The 21,588-nt window shown below is 25.2% G+C and overlaps 1 protein-coding gene and 2 non-coding genes across 3 annotated transcripts; 2 read left to right on the top strand and 1 right to left on the bottom strand.

The window, feature by feature from the left end:
- Window positions 1-8,167: 8,167 nt before the first annotated feature.
- Trnak-cuu (transfer RNA lysine (anticodon CUU)) lies at window positions 8,168-8,240 on the bottom strand. The gene has a single exon. It is a non-coding gene; the product is annotated as a tRNA-Lys (tRNA).
- A 399-nt stretch (window positions 8,241-8,639) lies between these two features.
- On the top strand, window positions 8,640-8,712 carry Trnak-cuu (transfer RNA lysine (anticodon CUU)). The gene has a single exon. It is a non-coding gene; the product is annotated as a tRNA-Lys (tRNA).
- Window positions 8,713-12,788: 4,076 nt separating this feature from the next.
- On the top strand, window positions 12,789-17,170 carry LOC134829090 (soluble guanylate cyclase 89Db-like). Its single transcript, XM_063842085.1, has 6 exons — window positions 12,789-12,833; window positions 13,432-13,631; window positions 13,707-14,067; window positions 14,602-15,559; window positions 16,641-16,736; window positions 16,794-17,170. Exons 1-6 carry the CDS (start codon window positions 12,789-12,791, stop codon window positions 17,168-17,170), a joined length of 2,037 nt encoding a protein of 678 aa, XP_063698155.1.
- The last annotated feature ends 4,418 nt before the right edge of the window (window positions 17,171-21,588 follow it).

Raw genomic sequence — 21,588 nt, 5'->3', positions numbered from 1 at the left:
AAAAAAAGGCGGAAAAATTATTGTTATTATTATTTTATTTAAAAAGGTATTCAAATGCGATATTTGATTTTTTTTTCTTTGGTTTGAACTGTTGGTTGGTTGGAGAGAAAAAAACATATGAACAGGAGAAAAAATGGTTTCGGAAGCGAAATACTTCGAATATTAAACAGGAAATTTAATGTGAAGAAATTTAATGCAGAAGAGGATTTTTTTTAAAGGAATTAATCTGAAAGGTGAGTTTATTTTATTTTATTTAATTTTAAAAAAATTAATTAAAAAAATTTTAATTAAAAGATTTCTATTGAAAAAATATTTAAAAAATTTCTCTTCAAAAAAAAAAATAAAATAAATAAATAAAAAGATTTTTTTATTTATGAAAAAAATAAATGATTAAAAAATATTTTCAATAAACTTTATTTTTTTAATTTGTTTAATAAATTTTTATTTTAATATAAACATTAAAAAATATAAATATATGCTTCATACAAAAAATGTTTTTTAAATTCCTTTTGCAATTGAAATTTTTTTTTAAATATTTTATTTAAAATTTTGTATTTATAAAAAATAATTTTAAAAATGTTCTTATTTTAAAAAATATTTACAAAAATTGTTTTATTTTATTTAAAATTTTAAAAAAAAAATAGGGGAAAACGGGGTAAATTAAAAAAATTTCGATTAAAAAAATATTTTTTAAATAGTAAGATATTCAAAAAAATTTGTTATTTAGTTTATGGAAAAAATTTATTTTAACTGTTGTTTTTAATATAAACGATTTTTTCAAAAAATTTTTTGTAGCAAAATTTTTAAGTTTCGAACAATACTTTAAAAGGCTTAGAAAAAAAATCAAAAAAATATATTTTTGAAAAAAATTAATTAATTCATATAAACTTTTTTTGTCCATTAAAAGCCAATTGTAATTTTTTTTTTTTTATCGCCAAATTGTATGAATGTGCGAAATTTTTTTTTATTTATTTTTTAAAGCTAATTTAAAATTTTGAATAAGTAGACAAAAAAAATTAATTCCAATTCAAAAAATTAAATTTTTTATTTTCGAAAATAAATAAAAACGCATTTTAAAAATTTTTCGAGAAAATTTTTTTTGTTTTAGAGCGTTTAATTCTTTAAAATATTTTTTTTGACATTTTTAAATTTTTTTTTCGATCCGGAACATGGAGAAATAGGGGTTCCGAAGGTTTGCGAATTTACCCCGTTTTCCCCTATGTACAAAATTTTTTTTTAAAATTTAAATAAATTTGAAATTTAAATAAATTCTTTTTAAATAAATTAATTTTTGAATTTTTATCTAAATTATTTTTTTTGGAGAGAAAATTTTAAAATATTTTTTGAATAGAAAATTTTAAAATATTTTTTAAGACGAAATTTTTAAATTATTTTTTTTATACTTTTTAGATTTTTTAACAAAATAAAAAAAAAGATTTAGAAAAAATGTTTTGAGCAAATCAGAAATTTTCTTCTATCCAAACTAAATTCACAATATCAAAAATTATTGAAAAAAAAAATTTTTTTATCCATTGCATTCTCGTTGTATCTACAGACCATTCAATATTCCATTGTAATGTAATAATAATCATCATCAAGTGCAGATCAAACGTTTTTCCTTCATTTTATTTTTTTGTTTTTTATTAAATATTCAATTTCACCGAATTCAAGTATTTTTTCTCCAACAACAAACCAGAAACAAAAAAAAAATACCATAAAAATTGGCAATTTCGTGATGTGATCTCTTATCTCTTAAATAAACATACAGAGACGCAGCATATCATGTTGTGTAATTGCAATTACATCATGTTTTTATTTTAATTTTACATCTTTTTTTTATGAATTTTTTCGTACATGCTTTTTTTTATCATTTGATTAATTTCGTTCCCTTTTTGCCATGACAACCTTTGCACACACACACTCGTAAAATTAATGCAGTAGCGAGAGTGCCAGAGATAAAATCAAATTAACCTATTACACATTATTTGTGCCCCAGAGATTAAGCTATAAAAATCTGACCTGCTTTTGCCTTTTCACTCATTTCGCTCGTACATTTATAATTTTCACGTATTTTTTTTTTCAGTATGCCCCGTTTTAATAAATGAAATCATAAAAAAGGAGCGAAATAAAGAAATTTATTGGATGCAATTTTGTTAGTAGTAGCGGGTCTGCATCAAAATTGTTGTCACGAGACGCCGCGCCGCCGCCGACAGAGAACATTTTGTCATAAAAGAGCAACGGGAAGAAATGGCTCGTGATGTAATTTCGCGACAAAATGTAATAATAGCAATAATAATATAAATTTGTTTTCATTCGGACAATTAAACATGGAATAATTACTGTTATCATTAATTAAATTTTTTGTATGTCTCTTTGTTGCTTGCTACCATATTTGCGTTTATTTTTCGCTTCTTTGTGAAAAATTTATGTAACGAAATTTTAAAAGGAAGTTCGAATTTTTTAAATATTTCTTTTAAGGATTTTTTTAATTTTATTTTTTTTTATTTATAAAAAAAATTTTAAAAATTGTAGAAAATTAAAAAAAATAATTAAATTTATTTAAAATTTTAATTCATTTAATTTTTGTTAAATTATTTTAAATAAAAAAAATTATTTTAAATTTTTTTAATGATTTGATTTTTAATTTTAAAAATTAATTTTAATTTCTTTTATTTTTTTTTTAATTTTATTGATTTTTTAAATTTTTTACTTTTTTTTTAATATTATTATTTTCCTTTAAATTTTATCAATTTTTTTCTATTTTTATTTAAATTAATATTTTAAACTTTTTGAATTTTTTAATCAATTTTTCTTAAAATTTTAAAATGCATTTGAATAAAACTTAATTTTTCAAAAAAAAAATTCAAAGATTTTTTTTTTAATTTTTTTATTTAAAATTATTTATTTGTTATTTAATTTTTAATTTAATAAATTTTTTTATTTAATTAAATTTAAATTTAATTAATTAAAATTTTAAATAAATTTAATTATTTTTTTTTAATTTTATATAATTTTTAAAATGTTTTCATTTTTTAAATTAAATTAAATTTAATTATTATTTTTTTTTAATTTTCTCTAATTTTTAAAATCTTCTAAAATCAAAAAGAAACATAAAAACATTTTTTTTAAACCAATTTTAATTAAACAAAAATTTTCAATTATCTTCATTTTTTTATGAATTTTCCTCTAATTTTTTTATATCCTTTAAATGTAAATATTTTGTTTTTTAAAATTTTCGCGAAAAATAAAATTTTCACAACAATTTGTGCTACTTTAAAAAATCTTTCTGCAAATGAAATCAGTGCAAAAAACAAGATAACTATCGGTGTATGAAATGAAAGGTACAACAATCACGGCGGCGTGCGATAGTGTAATTATTTCAACGATTCCGAGATGATGTGATGCGGTGCAAAATTACTTTTATGCGGTTGATCTTTTTTTTTGGCGGGCAAGAGAAACAACAAAAATGGCTCCCTCCTTATCAATGAAAAAGTTAACAAAACAATTAAAAAGTGTCCTGTCATAAATTCATGTCGTAATATTTTTATCCGTTCCCGTTGAATCCCCTTAAAAGCACCTAAGCGTTTTGCAAAATTAACTTTTTTTCTCTCTCTCATTGCTCTCGTTGTACAGAGGGCGGCGGCATGGAATGAATGCGACAACGAACATCTGTGATATATTACCTCGGCACCCGTGTCATTGCATTCCAACATTCCGCCGCCGTGTTTGGTGTTTGCACAAGAAATGTTTATTGTTATTCTTTTGTATTTAGGTTCGCATGCAGACCAGCAGCCAGCAGAATAATCATCATAACAATAACAAAAGTTTAATTTTCCATGACATTTACCTGAAGTCTCTTTGTTGTTCTTGCTGCTCATCCACTGAGCGCGTTGTTGTCACTGATAATCATTACAGAATTATTTCATCCTGCGTTCTACCCGAGTTGTTATTTTATTTCGCTTCTGTGCGCTGAAGAAGACAATCTGATGGCATGACATGATGTCCCGTAAACACAGAGAGAGAGAGATGTAATAACATTATTATGCAACAAATAAATGAGGAGCTGTTCGTGAAGTTGAGTTGTCGAATGATGGTCGAAGAAGCAGTTTGTCGTTGGCATGTCGTCAAAGAACAAAGAGATAGATAGGTAGAATGACAACAAAGGAACTTGGACAATAAATATGTCACGTCACAAAAAATCATCATCATTATTATCATGGCAACTTCTTTCTTTACTTTTATTATTTGTCATGATTCAACAAATTTTCGTGGGACATTCAGGCAGAGTTGTTCAATCTGAAGTTTGAAGATTCAAGGAATTCAGAATTTTGAGCAAAACTGGTTCACGAATTGTCATCATTTGGTTCATTGTGTTCAGGTTCTGCTTTATCATTTTTAATCATTTTATAACTCAAAACTGCCAAAAAATTGAAACTGAAAAAAAATTTTTCTTTGACACAGTTTTGGTTTTTTTCTTTGTATCGCATTGCCTCTATCTCACTTGTTACTTGTTATCTTGGTCCATCCTTACAGGATGTCATTTGGCAAAGCAATTTTTTTGAAAATCAAGAGCAAAAAAACTGTCAAAAACTAAATGGATAAAAGAGCTATGTCAAAAATCTTGTTAAAAATTTGTCAAGGGCTCTAATTTATCAAATCATTTTATAACTCAAAACTGCCAAAAAATTGTGAAAAAAATTTTTTCTTTGACATAGTTTTGTTTTGAAAACTAAATCAAAAACTGTGTCAAAAACTGTGTCAAAGCCATTTTTGTCAAATCTTGCTCCAAATGGATAAAAATTTGTCAGGGGGCTCTAATTTATCATTTTTAATCATTTTATAACTCAAAACTGCCAAAAAATTGAAACTGAAAAAATTTTTTCCTTTGACATAGTTTTGTTTTGAAAACTAAATCAAGAGCAAAAAAACTATGTCAAAAACTGTGTCAAAGCAATTTTTGTCAAATCTTGCTCCAAATGGATAAAAATTTGTCAGGGGGCTCTAATTTATCATTTTTAATCATTTTATAACTCAAAACTGCCAAAAAATTGAAACTGAAAAAAATTTTTTCCTTTGACATAGTTTTGTTTTGAAAAACTAAATCAAGAGCAAAAAAACTATGTCAAAAACTGTGTCAAAGCAATTTTTGTCAAATCTTGCTCCAAATGGATAAAAATTTGTCAGAGGGCTCTAATTTATCATTTTTAATCATTTTATAACTCAAAACTGCCAAAAAATTGAAACTGAAAAAATTTTTTTTCTTTGACATAGTTTTGTTTTGAAAACTAAATCAAGAGCAAAAAAACTATGTCAAAAACTGTGTCAAAGCAATTTTTGTCAAATCTTGCTCCGAATGGATAAAAATTTGTCAGAGGGCTCTAATTTATCATTTTTAATCATTTTATAACTCAAAACTGCCAAAAAATTGAAACTGAAAAAAATTTTTTCCTTTGACATAGTTTTGTTTTGAAAACTAAATCAAGAGCAAAAAAACTATGTCAAAAACTGTGTCAAAGCAATTTTTGTCAAATCTTGCTCCAAATGGATAAAAATTTGTCAGAGGGCTCTAATTTATCATTTTTAATCATTTTATAACTCAAAACTGCCAAAAAATTGAAACTGAAAAAATTTTTTTTCTTTGACATAGTTTTGTTTTGAAAACTAAATCAAGAGCAAAAAAACTATGTCAAAAACAGTGTCAAAGCAATTTTTGTCAAATCTTGCTCCAAATGGATAAAAATTTGTCAGAGGGCTCTAATTTATCATTTTTAATCATTTTATAACTCAAAACTGCCAAAAAATTGAAACTGAAAAAATTTTTTTTCTTTGACATAGTTTTGTTTTAAAAACTAAATCAAGAGCAAAAAAACTGTGTCAAAAACTGTGTCAAAGCAATTTTTGTCAAATCTTGCTCCAAATGGATAAAAATTTGTCAGAGGGCTCTAATTTATCATTTTTAATCATTTTATAACTCAAAACTGCCAAAAAATTGAAACTGAAAAAAATTTTTTTCTTTGACATAGTTTTGTTTTGAAAACTAAATCAAGAGCAAAAAAACTATGTCAAAAACTGTGTCAAAGCAATTTTTGTCAAATCTTGCTCTTAATGGATAAAAATTTGTCAGAGGGCTCTAATTTATCATTTTTAATCATTTTTCAACTCAAAACTGCCAAAAAATTGAAACTGAAAAAATTTTTTTTCTTTGACATAGTTTTGTTTTGAAAACTAAATCAAGAGCAAAAAAACTATGTCAAAAACTGTGTCAAAGCAATTTTTGTCAAATCTTGCTCCAAATGGATAAAAATTTGTCAGAGGGCTCTAATTTATCATTTTTAATCATTTTATAACTCAAAACTGCCAAAAAATTGAAACTGAAAAAAATTTTTTTCTTTGACATAGTTTTGTTTTAAAAACTAAATCAAGAGCAAAAAAACTATGTCAAAAACTGTGTCAAAGCAATTTTTGTCAAATCTTGCTCCAAATGGATAAAAATTTGTCAGAGGGCTCTAATTTATCATTTTTAATCATTTTATAACTCAAAACTGCCAAAAAATTGAAACTGAAAAAAAAATTATTAATTTGAAACTTATCTCCTTTTTTCCCGCCAATTTGAACCACTCTGCTTCTCACAAACAAAAACATTATTGCTCGCATAAAAACATTGCGATATTTTAATGTCCCTTTACGATTATAATATTATTGCGTCCTGTATACATCTCCATCTATATCACCTTCCTTCCTTTTACAACGAAACAATAATAATGACATAAGCAGGTTTTTTTTTATGAATATTGTCCTCAATGCTCCTGTTTACCGCAGCAATATAATGCCATTGTATTGTTTTTACGTCGTCGCTACGATAATGACAAAACCGCCATCATTTTAACTCCTCTCCCGTGTCATCGTGTATCCATCCTTCCGCCAAAATGATGATGATGTAACGATTACACTTGTTATCTTAAATTATACAAGATACGTCAGTCACATTGCAGAGCTCTATAATTATTACAAGTTTGCCACGTGACGAATGAACTGAGTTAAAAATGGCATATTTTATGCATATTTGAACTTGCATAAAAAATTAATGAAAATATGCCTCAATAATCCCCTAACCGTCACTAAAAATGTAAAAATAATCGCTACAAACCATTAAAATTTCGCATGTCGCATCAATTTCACACACAAAAAAAAATAAAAATATATAAATATTCATCAAAAATAAAAATTTACTGTGAAATTTTTTTTAAACTGATGAAAAATTTAATTTTTATTTTTTTGTGGTAACATTGAGGTAACCCCATAACGTTTTCAGTTCTGACATTATTATCGATAGAAGACAGAAAAATATTTATTTTACCCACAAACGTTTTTTTTTCGTTCGTTCGTTCATCGCCGCGGTGTGGATGCAGTATACCCTATGGGCGAAAAACGGGTCAGATTGATCGCTTAAGGGATCAGGTTGATGCCTCAGGAGTCAAATTGATCCCTTAAGGGTTCAATCTGATCTTTTAACAGATCAACCTGATCTCTTTAGGGATCAACCTGATCTCTTTAGGGATCAACCTGATCTCTTTAGGGATCAACCTGATCTCTTTAGGGATCAACCTGATCTCTTTAGGGATACTCAGAAGTATCTCTCTTAAGAAATCATATTGACACTTGATCAAATTGACCTCTTAAAAGATTCAATTTTTTGGGTCGACGGATGACAAACTCGCAAGGTGATCAGGTTGATCCCTTGAGGGATCAGTTTGGACCCTTGAGGGATCAAAAAACGCCCTTAAGGGATCAATTAGACTCCTGAGGGGTCAACCTGATCCCTCAAAGGATCAATCTGACCCGTTTTTCGCCCATAGGGTAGTAGTAATGCTCTCTTCCCAATCCACTTTTGCGGTTATTTTTATTATTTTTTATAACTATATTTTTTTCCCTTTAGCTCCCCGAATTAATTCGTTTATGCCTCTCACTGGCGTGGAAAATAAATAAATATATACGATGTGCAAAAAAATTGGTAATCAATTTAAATGAAGTCAGTACGTTCGCCGGAATTAATTCTAATAATCTCTCATGGGATTTCGGGGGGGATCAACGCAAAACGCCACAAAAACAAATATAACTGGATTACGGATTGATGAGTTTTTCTGCTGTGAGAAGAGAAAAAAATCTGCGCCCAGACAGGGGCTCGAACCCTGGACTTTGTGGTTAAGAGCCACATACTCTACCGACTGAGTTACCCGGGCAGATGAAATTGAACGTGACAAGACATAATTTATGTATGCGAGAGAGAGAGAGAGTTGTTTACGTGTTACATAAATCTAATTAGCGCGCTTCGTTCTAAAAATAACAATTTTTTTTTCTACGAACGATGACGATTTTGACCAATATGCGAAATCTGATTTGAATGAAATGAACTTTGATGTTAATGCTTTCTAATCGTATTTGTGTCGGAGTAATCAATCCTTTCGCAAAATTATCGGTTTGAAGTTATGAATTCGTAACAACCAAGTAATTTAATATTAGTTGATTCTCAAAGGGATTAATTCAAATAATAATAATAAATACTTACGTTGATATGGTAATGATGAGAATTCCACAGATGTCTAAAATTATCGATATGAATTTCTCTCGGAAAAGCATCTGCCCGGGTAACTCAGTCGGTAGAGTATGTGGCTCTTAACCACAAAGTCCAGGGTTCGAGCCCCTGTCTGGGCGCAGATTTTTTTGTCATTCTGAAATGGAGAGGAAATTAATTTTTATGGTTTGGTTAAATAAGAAAATTCCTCAAGTTCGATGTCAAGAGAAGCAGAAATGAAATAAATCAAAAGTGACGTCATATAAATTTCTGCCATGCATCTGAAAATCCCAAGAAATTTAAACTACTCCGTAAATTTGTGTGGCAACATTTTCATTTTCTTCATTCATTTAGAAGAATTCAACGGAGAATTGTTACAAAATAAGGGTACAGTGCGTTCTAAATTATGAAAAATGTGAAATTAATTTTAAAAAAATTATAAATTTAGTTTTTTTTAATTCTTAATATAATTTAAAATAAATTAATTTTAAAAAAATTAAATAAAAAATTAAATTTAATAATTTTTAAAGAAATTTTTTTTAAAGAAAAAAAAAATTTATTTAAAAAAAATAATTTATTAAATTAAAAAAAAAAATAATTTTCTATTTTTCAATTTAGTATTTTAATTTATTTTCAGTTTTTCGTTATCTTTAGATTTTTTTTGTTTAAATTTTTATTTAAATAATTTTTAAAGATTTTAAATTTAAGTTTAAAAATTTATTAAAAAAATTTAAAATAAAATTAAAATTGAAAATTAAAAAAAAAATCAAGAAAACCCACAAAAAGCCCTTTTTTGAAAATCACTAAAGAAAAAAAAAAAAATATGAAAATTAAAAAAAAAAAAAATAAAAAAATTAAAAAATTTTTAATTTTTATTAAAAAAAAAAAAAAAAAAATAGAAAATTTTTTTATTATTTAATTTTTTAAAAAAAAAAAAAAATTGAAATTAAATAAAAAAAATTAATTTAAAAAAATATATTTTAAAAAAAAATAAATTAAAATTATTTTTTAAATTAATTTTTAAATTAAAAAAAAAATTTTAAGTTTAATTTTTTTTCACATTTTTCTCACATTTTTTATCTATTTCAAAAAAAAAATGTATCTGAACAAAAAATTACATAAGTTTTGATTAAATCAGTTCAAAAACATGTTTTATACCTATAATTAAACAATATTCATATAAAATCTCAGATAACTTACCATTAATAAGCACGTTCGTTCCTTGTAATTTAATAATTGATCTCGTGTTTTTATTTCAATTGATGCATTAAAACTGATAATTTAACATCTATAAAAGTTCATAAATGATATTTTGCGCATTAATAATAATTTTTACTTTGAACAGAAAGCTTCAAAATTATTAAAAAATTTTAAAATGAAAATTTATCTTACCTCAATTTCAATTTTTTTAATCGGATGGATTTCCATATCAAAAGCTGCTGTTCCCATCACTCTCTTTGCCATCAACAGCATCAAATGCAACTCCTCCCGAATAGCTGAATGTCAAATAAATGTTCAAAATCAAAACCAATCTCTTCAAATAGTTTCCGGAAAAATAACTTTTCATCGCCCAATTACAAACGATTTTTCCATGCAGGTCATCCTTGCGTATCAAGATTATTCAGGAATTTGGAAAAATTTGGCAGTTAGAAGAGTTCCGCGAATTTGTGATCAACTATTGAGAACGTCAAAGCCGATTTTGGTGAAATATGTTCCCGATTTGAAACAAGAATGTCCAATAGCGAAAGGAACTTGGAACGTTGGACCAACTTACGTTATGCGAGAACGAGAAAATTGGGATAACGATACGAAAAAAGCGATTCCGCAACGTTGGAGGGAAGCTGATAACTGGGCTTTGGATTATTCGTTTTTCAATAGAACTAAACCGAATGTTTTCTTGGCAAATTGTAGAATGGAGTTTCGGTTGTTCAATGAAAAAATGAATCAATAAATTCTTAAAATTTGACTTTAATTTAAATTTAAAAAAAATAATTTCAATAATTTTGTTACAAATTTTTAGAAGAATATCCTAAATTACTGAAAAAATATTTTTAAATTAATTTTATTTTTTTTTTTTTTTGTTAAAATTGGATAATTTTATATAAAAATTTAATTTATTCAAAAATCTTAAGAAAACTGAAAGAAAATGCAAATTTTTTTACCAATGATCAATTTTTATAACTTTTTAAAATAGTTTAAAATTTTGTGTTACATTTAGAAAAAAATGTTCTATGAGTTAATATTATAAAATTTGACAAAAATTTCAATTTTTTAAAAATAATTTATTGTAATTTAATTTTTTTAATTTATTCAATTGATTTTAATTTAAAATTATTTTTGAAAAACTCGTTAAATAATTAAAAATTTAAATAATTTAAATTTAAATTTATAAAATTATTAATTGTTAATAGTTAAAAAATTTATTGAATTAACTATAAATCAAATAAATTAAAAAAAAAAATTAATTAATTTTATTTAATTAATTTATTTTATTAAAAATTATTTAAAATAAATTAAATTAAATTAAATTATTAAATTAATTAATTTTGAATAAAAAATGATATTTTAAAATATTTAAAAAAAAATTAAAATTCATAAAAAATTTAAAAAAAAATTTATAAATTCCTCAAAATAATTTAAAATTAATTAATTCAATTTAATAATTTAACTTAATTAATTCTATTTAATTTAATTTTATTTCATTAATTCAATTGAATTTAATTTGATATTATTTTTAAAAAATTAATTAAAAACATTAGAGCTCAAAAAAATTAAAAAAATAATTTTTTTTTCAAATTTTTTAAAATAATTTTTAATTTATTTTAATTAATTTTATTTTATTAAATGAATTAATTAAAAATTATTTTAAAAATTTTCTTAAAAATATAATTTTCTTAAAATCATGTTAAGTTTGAAATGCAATAACTAAAACTCTGCTTCACGAATTTTTTCAAGATTTTTTGAAGAGTGTCAAGTATAACTAAAACAAGGTTAGGAAAATAATCTAAAATTCTACAAAGAAACTTTCGTTCAAAATAAACGATAAACCCCCTGTACCAAAAATCGCAATCGTACATTGTTATTACTTCGCAAACCGACTCTAAACACTGCAAGAAGACACAAATAATTTATGACATTGCTTTTCTATTTGAATTAATATATTAATTATTATTCAAAGTAATTCATAATTTATGCCGTGCCTTACAATTATACATTAAATATAATCATCGAGCGACGACGACGCCATGGCGGCATTGATACTTGTGTGTCTCTCTCTCCTCTATTCAGTCTCCAATGAATTGTACATTAAATATTTATTCACATCAGACACAAAGGAACAGCAATTAGAATAGCATGCTCGTAACAATTATAATTGTTTAATTGGCATGTCTTTAAAATTGTTTGTGTGAGTGTTTGTTGATCGAGAATGTCGTCTAAACAATTAAATTAGAGGGAGAAATGTGTGATTTGTGAGGATTTTCGTGAGAAATTCCTAATTGAAAGTTAATTGTTCTGATTTTTTTTAAAATTTTTTTAAATTTACTCCTGAACAGCAGAGAAGAGTGTTAAATGACTCTTTGACAGCAATTAAATTTTTTATTCTCACATTTGAAGTAGATGGCATGAAGTGGATGTTGGAGTGTATGTAAATTGACGACAATTATAACGTGACACATTTTGCGCGCCTTTTTTCACTTCAGACATTTTTTCCATTCAAAAACAGTCATTAATCCCGTCCATTGATGCAAACACATTTAAGGGTGCAAAAATAATTTGATTTGTGTCGCCGACCTTTAAAAATATAAATTACCTGTCGAAAAAATGTCACTGAAAAAGTTTTGATGACGATGGAAAAAAATATTTCCCGAGAAATTCGTGAACAATTGTTTGTTCGCTACCTCGAAACAAATGTCAATATTTTGGATTAATTTATTGAATTTGTGAATGACGACGACGATGATGGCACCTCAAATCAACATGAAAAAGTTCTCACATAAAATTTCCTTTTACTACTAAGTAAATATTTAATCCCTTATTTAAATATGGCAAGCACGAAATTCAGTTCAGCAAAAAAAAAGTATAAAATGCGAGGAAAGTTCAAAGACTGACATCAGTTTGGATTCAATTACTTGAGAGGCAAGACACGAAAACAACGCGAATTGTTAGTTTTTTTTTTATAAATTCAATAAAGTGAAGTAATAAAAAAATAGTAAAAATGGTTTATGGCATGTTATTGGAAAGTGTTGTACATTTTGTGCAAGTAAATGAGTGAAAAAATTTTAAAAATATTTTTTTATTATTTATTTTTAATATTTTTTTAATTATTTAATTTTATTAATTTTATTATTTTTTTAATTTTATTATTTTTTTTTTTAAATTATTTAATTTTTAATTTTTTTAATTTAAATTTATTATTTTTTTAAATTATTTAATTTTATTATTTTTTTAAATTATTTAATTTTATTATTTTTTTAAATTATTTAATTTTATTATTTTATAATTATTTAATTTTATTATTTTTTTAAATTATTTAATTTTTTTTTATTATTTAATTTTTTTAAATTATTTAATTTTATTATTTTTTTAAATTATTTAAAATTTTTATATTTTAAAACATTTAGTATTTTTTTTAATTTTATTATTTTTTTTAAATTATTTTTATTATTTTTTTTAAATTATTTAATTTTATTATTTTTTTAATTATTTAATTTTTTAATTTATTTTTTTTTATTTATTTATTTTATTTTTTTATTTATTTAATTTTTTTTATTTTTTTAATTATTTAATTTTAAATTTTTTATTATTTATTTTTTAAATTAATTTTTTTTAATAAAAAAATCAATTATTTAAATTTTTAGAAAGACTATGGAATGGATGTTTGGAACGAAGCCATGGAAGCAATCGATTGTGACATAACAGTCTTCAACACTCATCAAATCTACCCTGACACCCTAATACCAGATCTGGCTCATGCTATTGCCGAAATTAGCGGCAAACCCTTTGACGATATCATGCAGTATTTCGGACATTGTTTCGTCAAGTTCTTCAGTAATTTTGGGTAATTTTCGCTAATCGATAAAAGTACGATTAATTGATTATCTTTGTCCTTGTTACATCGCAACGCGTCGTGTAGTTACGATGAGTTAATTAAGGCCACGGGTCGATATTTTTGCGAGTTTTTGTCGAGCATGGATAATTTACATGTTCAAATGAGGTTTACTTACCGCAAGATGAAAAGTCCCTCGATGCAACTTGGAGATGTCGATAACGAAGGCGCCATTTTGATTTATCGCAGCGGAAGAACGGGATTTCGACCCTATTTGACGGGGCAGCTGATTGAAATTGGCAAAGTTTTCTACGGGATTGATTTGAAGGTGAGAGTTGTTGAGAGTCAAAATGATGTCAGCGGAGGAGTTACGGGACCTGCGAATCTTGGAGGAGGATTGAATGAAGTTGTTGTGAAATATCGGTTGGATTTTGACAATCGGGAGTATGTGAGTTGAAGTTTTTCTATGGTCACGTGGTTTAACTAATCATTTAAATTGTTAAAAGATCCAAATTTTCATAAGGTCAAAGACTTTTGAGCTTTTTTGATCAATTTATAATCGACCTTTGAATAATTTTATTCAAAAGAAACTTTAAAGCATAAGTTTTCATGATCAGTTGATCAAACAAGTCACGTGGTTTAACTGATCACTTTACTCGTGAAAAGATCCAAATTTTCAGAATCTGAAAGATCTTTAAGCTTTTGTGATCAATTCGAACCTTTTTTCAAGAATCTTACTCAAAAGAAACTTTTAAGTTAAAGATTTCAGGATCAGTTGATCAAACAAGTCACGTGGTTTAACTGATCACTTAATTCATTGAAAGATCAAAATTTTTAGAGTTTAAAAGATCTTTGAGCTTTTTTGATCAATTTATGATCGATCTCTGAAGAATTTTGCTTTAAAAAAACTTTGAAGCAAAAGATCTCATGATCAGTTGATCAATTAAGTCACGTGGTTAAACAGTTCATTTTTTCTCAATAGATGGCGCGCAAAATCAACGCTGAAGTTCATCCATCCCAAACAAGTTTAAAAAGCATCACGATGGATTTACTCTTCGAACTTTTCCCCTTTGCTCTCTTAATTGATCGCGAAATGAAAGTTTGTGGCGCCGGCGAAAAGATCGTAGATGCTTGGAGTGAGTCCAACAATCGCAAAGCTCCCAATCTCATGATGGGCATGAAAGTTGTCGATTGTTTCCATATCCATCGCCCAAGCGGAATCGTTTTTGATTGGGAAACTGTGATGACCTCAACGACAGTCATGTTCGAATTCGCTCTCAAACGTGCCGAGAAAAAGGCAGCTTTGAAGAAAAAGAACACAAAATCCGATCTTGAATCTTCAACAGAGGGCGCTGCTCCAACTGTGCCCGCATCTGATCGTCGTCTCATGCTAAAAGGGCAAATGATGTACATCAAAGACGTTGATGCTTTGATCTATCTTTGCAGTCCCCTGATTTCTGACTTGAGTGAACTGGCTGACATGGGATTGTACTTGAATGATTTGCACGATCATGGATTAATTAAAGACATGGTCTTTCATGGATTCAATCACAGTAGTAAGCTTGATATGATGTGCGATGATGAAGAAGCGAGAGGAGCTGAGTTGGAAACATCTTTGTTACTTGCTGATTCGTGGAAGAAGCAAGGAGATGAACTTTTGTATTCAATGATCCCAAGATCAGTTGCTGAACGATTGCAAACTGGAGATGATCCGTTGGATTGTGTTACGACGTATGATATGGCAACAGTTATTTTTGCAGAGACTCATATTCAATTGGATGGCGAAGATACAATTGGAGATGCCATGAAGATTGTTGAAGTACTGAACTTGGTCTTTTCAACCTTTGATGAGTTAGTTGTAACTCCGATAGCGTACAAAGTTGAAACTGTTGGAATGGTTTACATGGCGGTATCTGGATGTCCTGATTTAAATCCTTTACGTAAGTTTTTATTTGACTTTTGAATAATTTTGACAGTTGACAGATGTCAAAAATTTCAATTTTGAAGCAATATAATGCTTAAAAGTTAAATTTAAATAAAATTAAGCATCTTGAATCCTTGAAATGTTCAAAAATTGATTATAGCGTAAACGTCAAATTTGACAGCTGTCAAAATTTTTGTTAAAATTTCAATTTTCGAACATTTTTAAACCTCAAAACGTGTAATTTTGTCTAAAATTAACTTTTAGTTTACTCTAAATTGAAATTTTAACAAAAATTTGACCAGATGTTGAAACAAAAATTAAACGTCAGATTTGACAGCTGTCAAAATTTTTGCTAAAATATTAAGTTTTAAATATTTTAAGCTCAAAACGTCTCAATATCTATAAAATTACATTTGATTCAAGTTTCTGAAAAAATATTTGACCAACTGTCAATACAAAAAATTGACAGTTAAAAAATTCGTAAGCAAACTGTCAAATTTTGAGGTTATGTTTTTAAAAATTTTACAAATTTGACAGAAATTTATCATAAATGTTTTAAAAATTATTAAAAAATTAAATAAAATAACAATTTTTAAGAAAATTTTAGACAAATCTATAAAAAAATATAAAATTTTTGAAAATTGCCGTTTATTAAAAATTATTTAAAAATTTTAAATTTCACAAATTTGTCTAAAATTTTTTAAAAAATTGTTATTTTGATATTAATCATGTTAAAATTAAATTTTTAAGAAATTTTAAGAACATTTATGATAAATTTCTATCGAATTTGTAAAATTTTTGAAAACATAACCTCAAAAATTAACATTTTATTTAAAAAATTTTTAACTATCAATTTTTTGACAGTTGATTAAATTTATACTAAAATTATTATTTAAAATAATTCAAAAAATAATTTAAGTCAGCAATAATTTTAATTATTATTTACCAAATGGACATTTTTTTTGCTAAAATCTCCGAAAAATCTCATATAAAAAAAATTTAAAAATTAATTTTTGAAAAATTTTGCCTTAAAAATCTATATTTTTTTCTAAAATTCTTAAAAATTTTAACTTTTTTTTCTTTATTTTTTCTCATAGACACTCAACACGCTGCTGACTTAGCTCTCGACATGCGAGCTGCAATCGTTCGTTTGAACATTGAAAAGACAAATGTTGAATTTTCCGTCAAAATTGGTAAATTTTCTCTCTTCTTACTTCAAAATCAACTCAAAAAACAATTTTTTTTCACAGGACTTCATTCAGGTCGCATCGTTGGCGGCGTTGTCGGCATGAAAGTTCCTCGATATTGTCTCTTTGGCGATACCGTCAACACCTCGTCTCGCATGGAAAGTACCGCTGAACCGAACAAAATCCAAACGACGGGCGTCACGAAAGATCGTCTCGAGAAATATGGCTACAAACTCTCGTACCGCGGAAAAGTTCCCGTCAAGGGCAAAGGCGACATGGACACTTATTGGCTGGATTCGGGTCCGGAAGCGCGCGATTACAAGGAAAAGGCGGCAAAACGGTACAACGAGGAGCACCAGAAGAACTCCAAGTCGGCGAGCAGAATGAATAGCAGACCAACAAGCACCGGTAATGGAAAGGAACTATTTAAGAGGAAGTAAAACCGCAGGATAACAATAGTAGTGTTGATGATTTTTCGGTTTTTTTTCTTTCTTCATCTCTCTTTTCATTTTCAGTTTATGAGTTTTTTTTTTGTGCTGAAAACGAGTAGAATAGAACTTTGTAATTTCCTGTTTGGTTTTGTGAACATTTTTTCTCTTCTCTTGCTTGGACAGGAGCAAAGCGATGAGAATAAAACAAAGTTCGAGCATCAATGGGGGATGTTGTTGAAAAATCCTTTCAAATAGCGTCGTCGACACGCCGATGCAAGAGCTACTCACACAAACACAGACACGAACACAAAACACCATAAATAAAACTAGAAATCGGACAATGGACTTTCAATAAAATGCAGAACATGTAATAAAATCTTTTATTTTACGGCGTTCTCTTTCATGCAATTTTATAGCTGTAAATGGAAGGTGCGGGAAATTTAAAATTAAAAAAAATAAATTCTATCAGATTTTTTTATTATTTTTTTTTTTTAATTTTAAAAATTTTATTATTTCATTTTTATTTTTTTTTTTATAGTTTTAAAATATTTTTTTTATAATAAAAATTCAAAATTGATTAAAAACCTAAAAGTTTTACATTTTTAAGAAAAAATTTTTTTAAATATTTTTTAATTAATTTTAAGTAATTAAATTTTTCAATTCAAATTTAATTCATTTTTTTTCCTAAAATTTATATTTTTTTCATTAATAATTTAAATTTTTTAAAAATATTTTAAATTATTTTTCAATATAAATTGAAATAAAAGTTCTGGAATTCAAAAAATTTTAATTACATTTTTTTTAGTATTTATTAATTAACTTTGCTAAGACTTTGAAAAATTAAAAAATTTTAATTAATTTTTTTTTTTTTTTTTTGCTAAAAATTTGAGAATTTATTTTTTTTCTTTTTTTTATTTTATTTTAATTTTTATTTTTTTTAAGAAAAATTTTTTAAATTAAATTTATTAATTTTTTTTTATTAAATATTTTAAGAAAATTAAAAAATAATTTTAAAAAGTCAAAAAATTTTAATTTTTAACAAATAATAATTATTTATTTTTAATTTCATATATTATTTTATATTGAATAACCGATGATTAATTAAATATATTTTTTTTAAATAAAATTATCAATTAAAAAACTAAAAAAAATTTTTTTTTTTAAATTTCCCGCAAAATTTAACTAAAGAAGCAGCAACATCATCATCGCCGTGGAATACATGAATAAATATAAAATAAAATCAGTTGTTGTTGTTATCTTTTTTTTCGGACATTAAATTAACATAAGAAGGGAAAGAACGAACGAAATTTTCTTGACAAGCCACGAGCTACGAAAACCCAAAAAAGGGAAATTGAAAGTGGTTTTTCCTCCGAATTTCGAAGAAAATCCCTTTTAATGTACTTTTTTTGGTTGATATGCAAATAAAGACGGACCTCGCGCATAAAAATCAGGATTTATCTCATTTTTATGATTTACTGATCTGATTCGTTCGCCGCGTTCGCCATAAAAAAAAATAATACGAAAAAAAATAATCATTTCTGCTGACTTTTTATTACTTCATATTTTGATTGTATTTATTTGCATATGTTACGAGTAGCGAGTGTGTGCGTGGGTGCCTCAAGCGGATGTTCATCGAGATAGCGATAAAATATGGCAATTAATGTTCAGAGAAGTTATTGGGTCAAGTGTGGTTTTGTTTTTTTTTATTTTTATTTATGAAGAACGAATAATTTGGGAAATAATGAGAAAAAAAAATTCAATCAAAAATGTTGTTTATTAATTTTTTTCTGTTTCTGTTTGACAGTTAATTATTGAGAAAAAATTACAAAAGCAAAAAATGATTATTAAAATTATTTTTTTTAATAGAGTTCTTTAAAAATTTTTAGAAAAAAAATGAAAAAAATTTTAATTAAGAATTTTTTCTTATTTATTTTTAAATATTTTTGTATGAATTAGCGAAAAGCAATTTTCAAATTTCTAACATATATTTTTAAAATAAATTTTATTGAAATTATTTTTATACATTTTTTCATTTTTATAGAAAATTAAATATTTTAAATAATTTAACGAGTTTTCACATTTTTTTAAAAATTTTTTTTTAGAAAAAAATTTAAAAATATTTAATTTTTAAAAATCTTTAATAAAAAATTTATTAAAAATTATTTAAATTAAAAAAATTAATAAAAAAATAAATAAAAAATAATTAAAATTAAAAAAAAATTAAAATTAAAAAAATTAATTAAAATTAAAAAAATTATTAAAATTAATAAAAATTAATTAAAAATTAAAAATATATTAAAAAAATTAATAAAATTATTAAATATTAAAAAATTAAATAAATAAAATTGATGATAAAAAATAAAAAAAAATTAATTAATTTTTTTTCAAAAAAAAAAAAAAATTTTTTTTGACATTTTTTTCAACAATTAAAAAAAAAAATTCAAATCCAAAGAAAATCATAAAATTTCTAATTATTTTTTTTTTAAATTAATATTATTCATATTTTAACGAAAAACAAACATTTTCTACTTCCTTAATTAGACAAAAAAAAAATACAAAAATCAATCATTATGAAGCTCCCACACACAAAAAAACACACTCGAACCTCAAATCAACAACAAGCTAATTTATCGAAAAATTGTCTGATCAAATCACTTCATTTGCCTCTCTTTTATTTCGTGTGTTGCCTTCTAACCTTCTTTCGTGCCAGTTTGATTAAATTAATAACATTAATTATCTGGATGGAGAGGAAATATTTTCCTTTTGCATGACGACGACGATGATGATGATGATGTAAAAATGAAAAAAAAAGGCAAAAATCACACACATGCCTCGTGTGTAGGCAGCAAATGTGTCTAAATCACCGAAATTCATTCATTCAAACTGATTACCTGACTTAACTGGGATTGGTTCGCATTAAATTAACGTGAGAGATTTTTCTTCTGATTTTTCGTATTTTTGGATCAATTCGAAGAAAAATCTTTAAAAATTATTTTTTTTACATGAAAAATGATAAAAAGTGCGGAAAAAGGCTTTAAAATTATAAATTACGTTCGACAATTTTTTTTTGTGTAAACATAAATTACGTTTCAGATAATGAGAGGGTGGCTCGTTGTTGTCGGGTTTCGGTAATAAAATGATAATAATGATAATTTTAATGGTTTATTGGATATTTTGCCCATTTTGTGTTTTTTTCTCTCTCTCTTTCTCTCTCATTCCCATCTAAACCTCGACATTTTGCTTAATTGAGCTTAATGAATGCCCATAAATTTTGTTCTGCACAAAAAAAGTGTGCAATATTCTAATTTACTACAATTTGAATAACTCCTCGACTAAACTTCACTAAATGAAGAGATAAAGAGAGAGAGAGAGAAAAAAAAATGTCTGCACAAACTGGTTTCTAAAACTATCTTAATTAATGATCGTTTTTAAGGGAAAATGTAAAAAGTGCGGTAAAAAGGTCGTTATGACAAGGCAATGTTCAGAAATAATTTTTATCAATCAATTTCCGCAAAAATTTTTGACGTCATTTATGAACGAGCCCCTAATTTTATCCATTTTCTATCCACATGACCACGCTCAATATGATGTATGTCTAATAAAAAGCAAAATGACACAACCCAGAAAATTAGTTAGAAAAGTAATTATTGCCAGATGCCAATAACCGGATTGCAAATATATCTCTCGCTCTCTATCCAAGCCGGGAATGGAAAATTTACCGTTCTGTGAAACAAAAGAGAATTTTAATAACAACCTTGGCCAATAATAATTATAAAATTACAACAAAGCTTCCCTGTAATTTACGTATGCAAATTCATTTAATGGCACGAGTGACATAAAAGTCTTTTATTAGCACGGAAATAGAAAAAAAAGTAGCTAAAGTGTTGGTTTTCAAGAGAAATACAGGTTTAAAAAAAATGTTGAATTAGCAAAAAGCGATTTTCAAATTTTTTAACTGTCATTTTTTTTTATTTATATATTTTTTTTTTGAATTGATATTTTATAATTTTGTTATGATGAATTCTTAAATAAAATTTTATTTTTTACAAATTTTATTTAAATTTCATATTAAATTAAATTAAAGTTATTAAATTTGTTTTAATATTAAAATAAAAAAAATAAATTTAATTTAAAAAAAATAAAAATGATATTAAAATTTTCTTATAAAGATTCAGGTTAACTTACAATTTTTTGTTAACAAATAAAAAAATTTTTATTAATTTTATTTTATCTTAAATTTCATGAATATTAAAATATTAAAAAAAAAATTGAATTAGCAAAAATGCGATTTTCAAATTTTTTGACCGTCATTTTCGAATTGACATTTAATATTTTTTTATGAATTTTAAAATAAAAATAATTTCGAACAAATTTGTTTTAAATTAAAGTTTAATTTTTTTTTAAAAATCTTAATTAAAAATCTTAAA

The sequence above is a fragment of the Culicoides brevitarsis genome, chromosome 2, assembly GCF_036172545.1.
Source record: "Culicoides brevitarsis isolate CSIRO-B50_1 chromosome 2, AGI_CSIRO_Cbre_v1, whole genome shotgun sequence".
Taxonomy (NCBI): domain Eukaryota; kingdom Metazoa; phylum Arthropoda; class Insecta; order Diptera; family Ceratopogonidae; genus Culicoides; species Culicoides brevitarsis.
The sequence above is the reverse complement of the archived record's forward strand: the minus strand, read 5'-3'. Positions and strand labels throughout refer to the sequence as shown.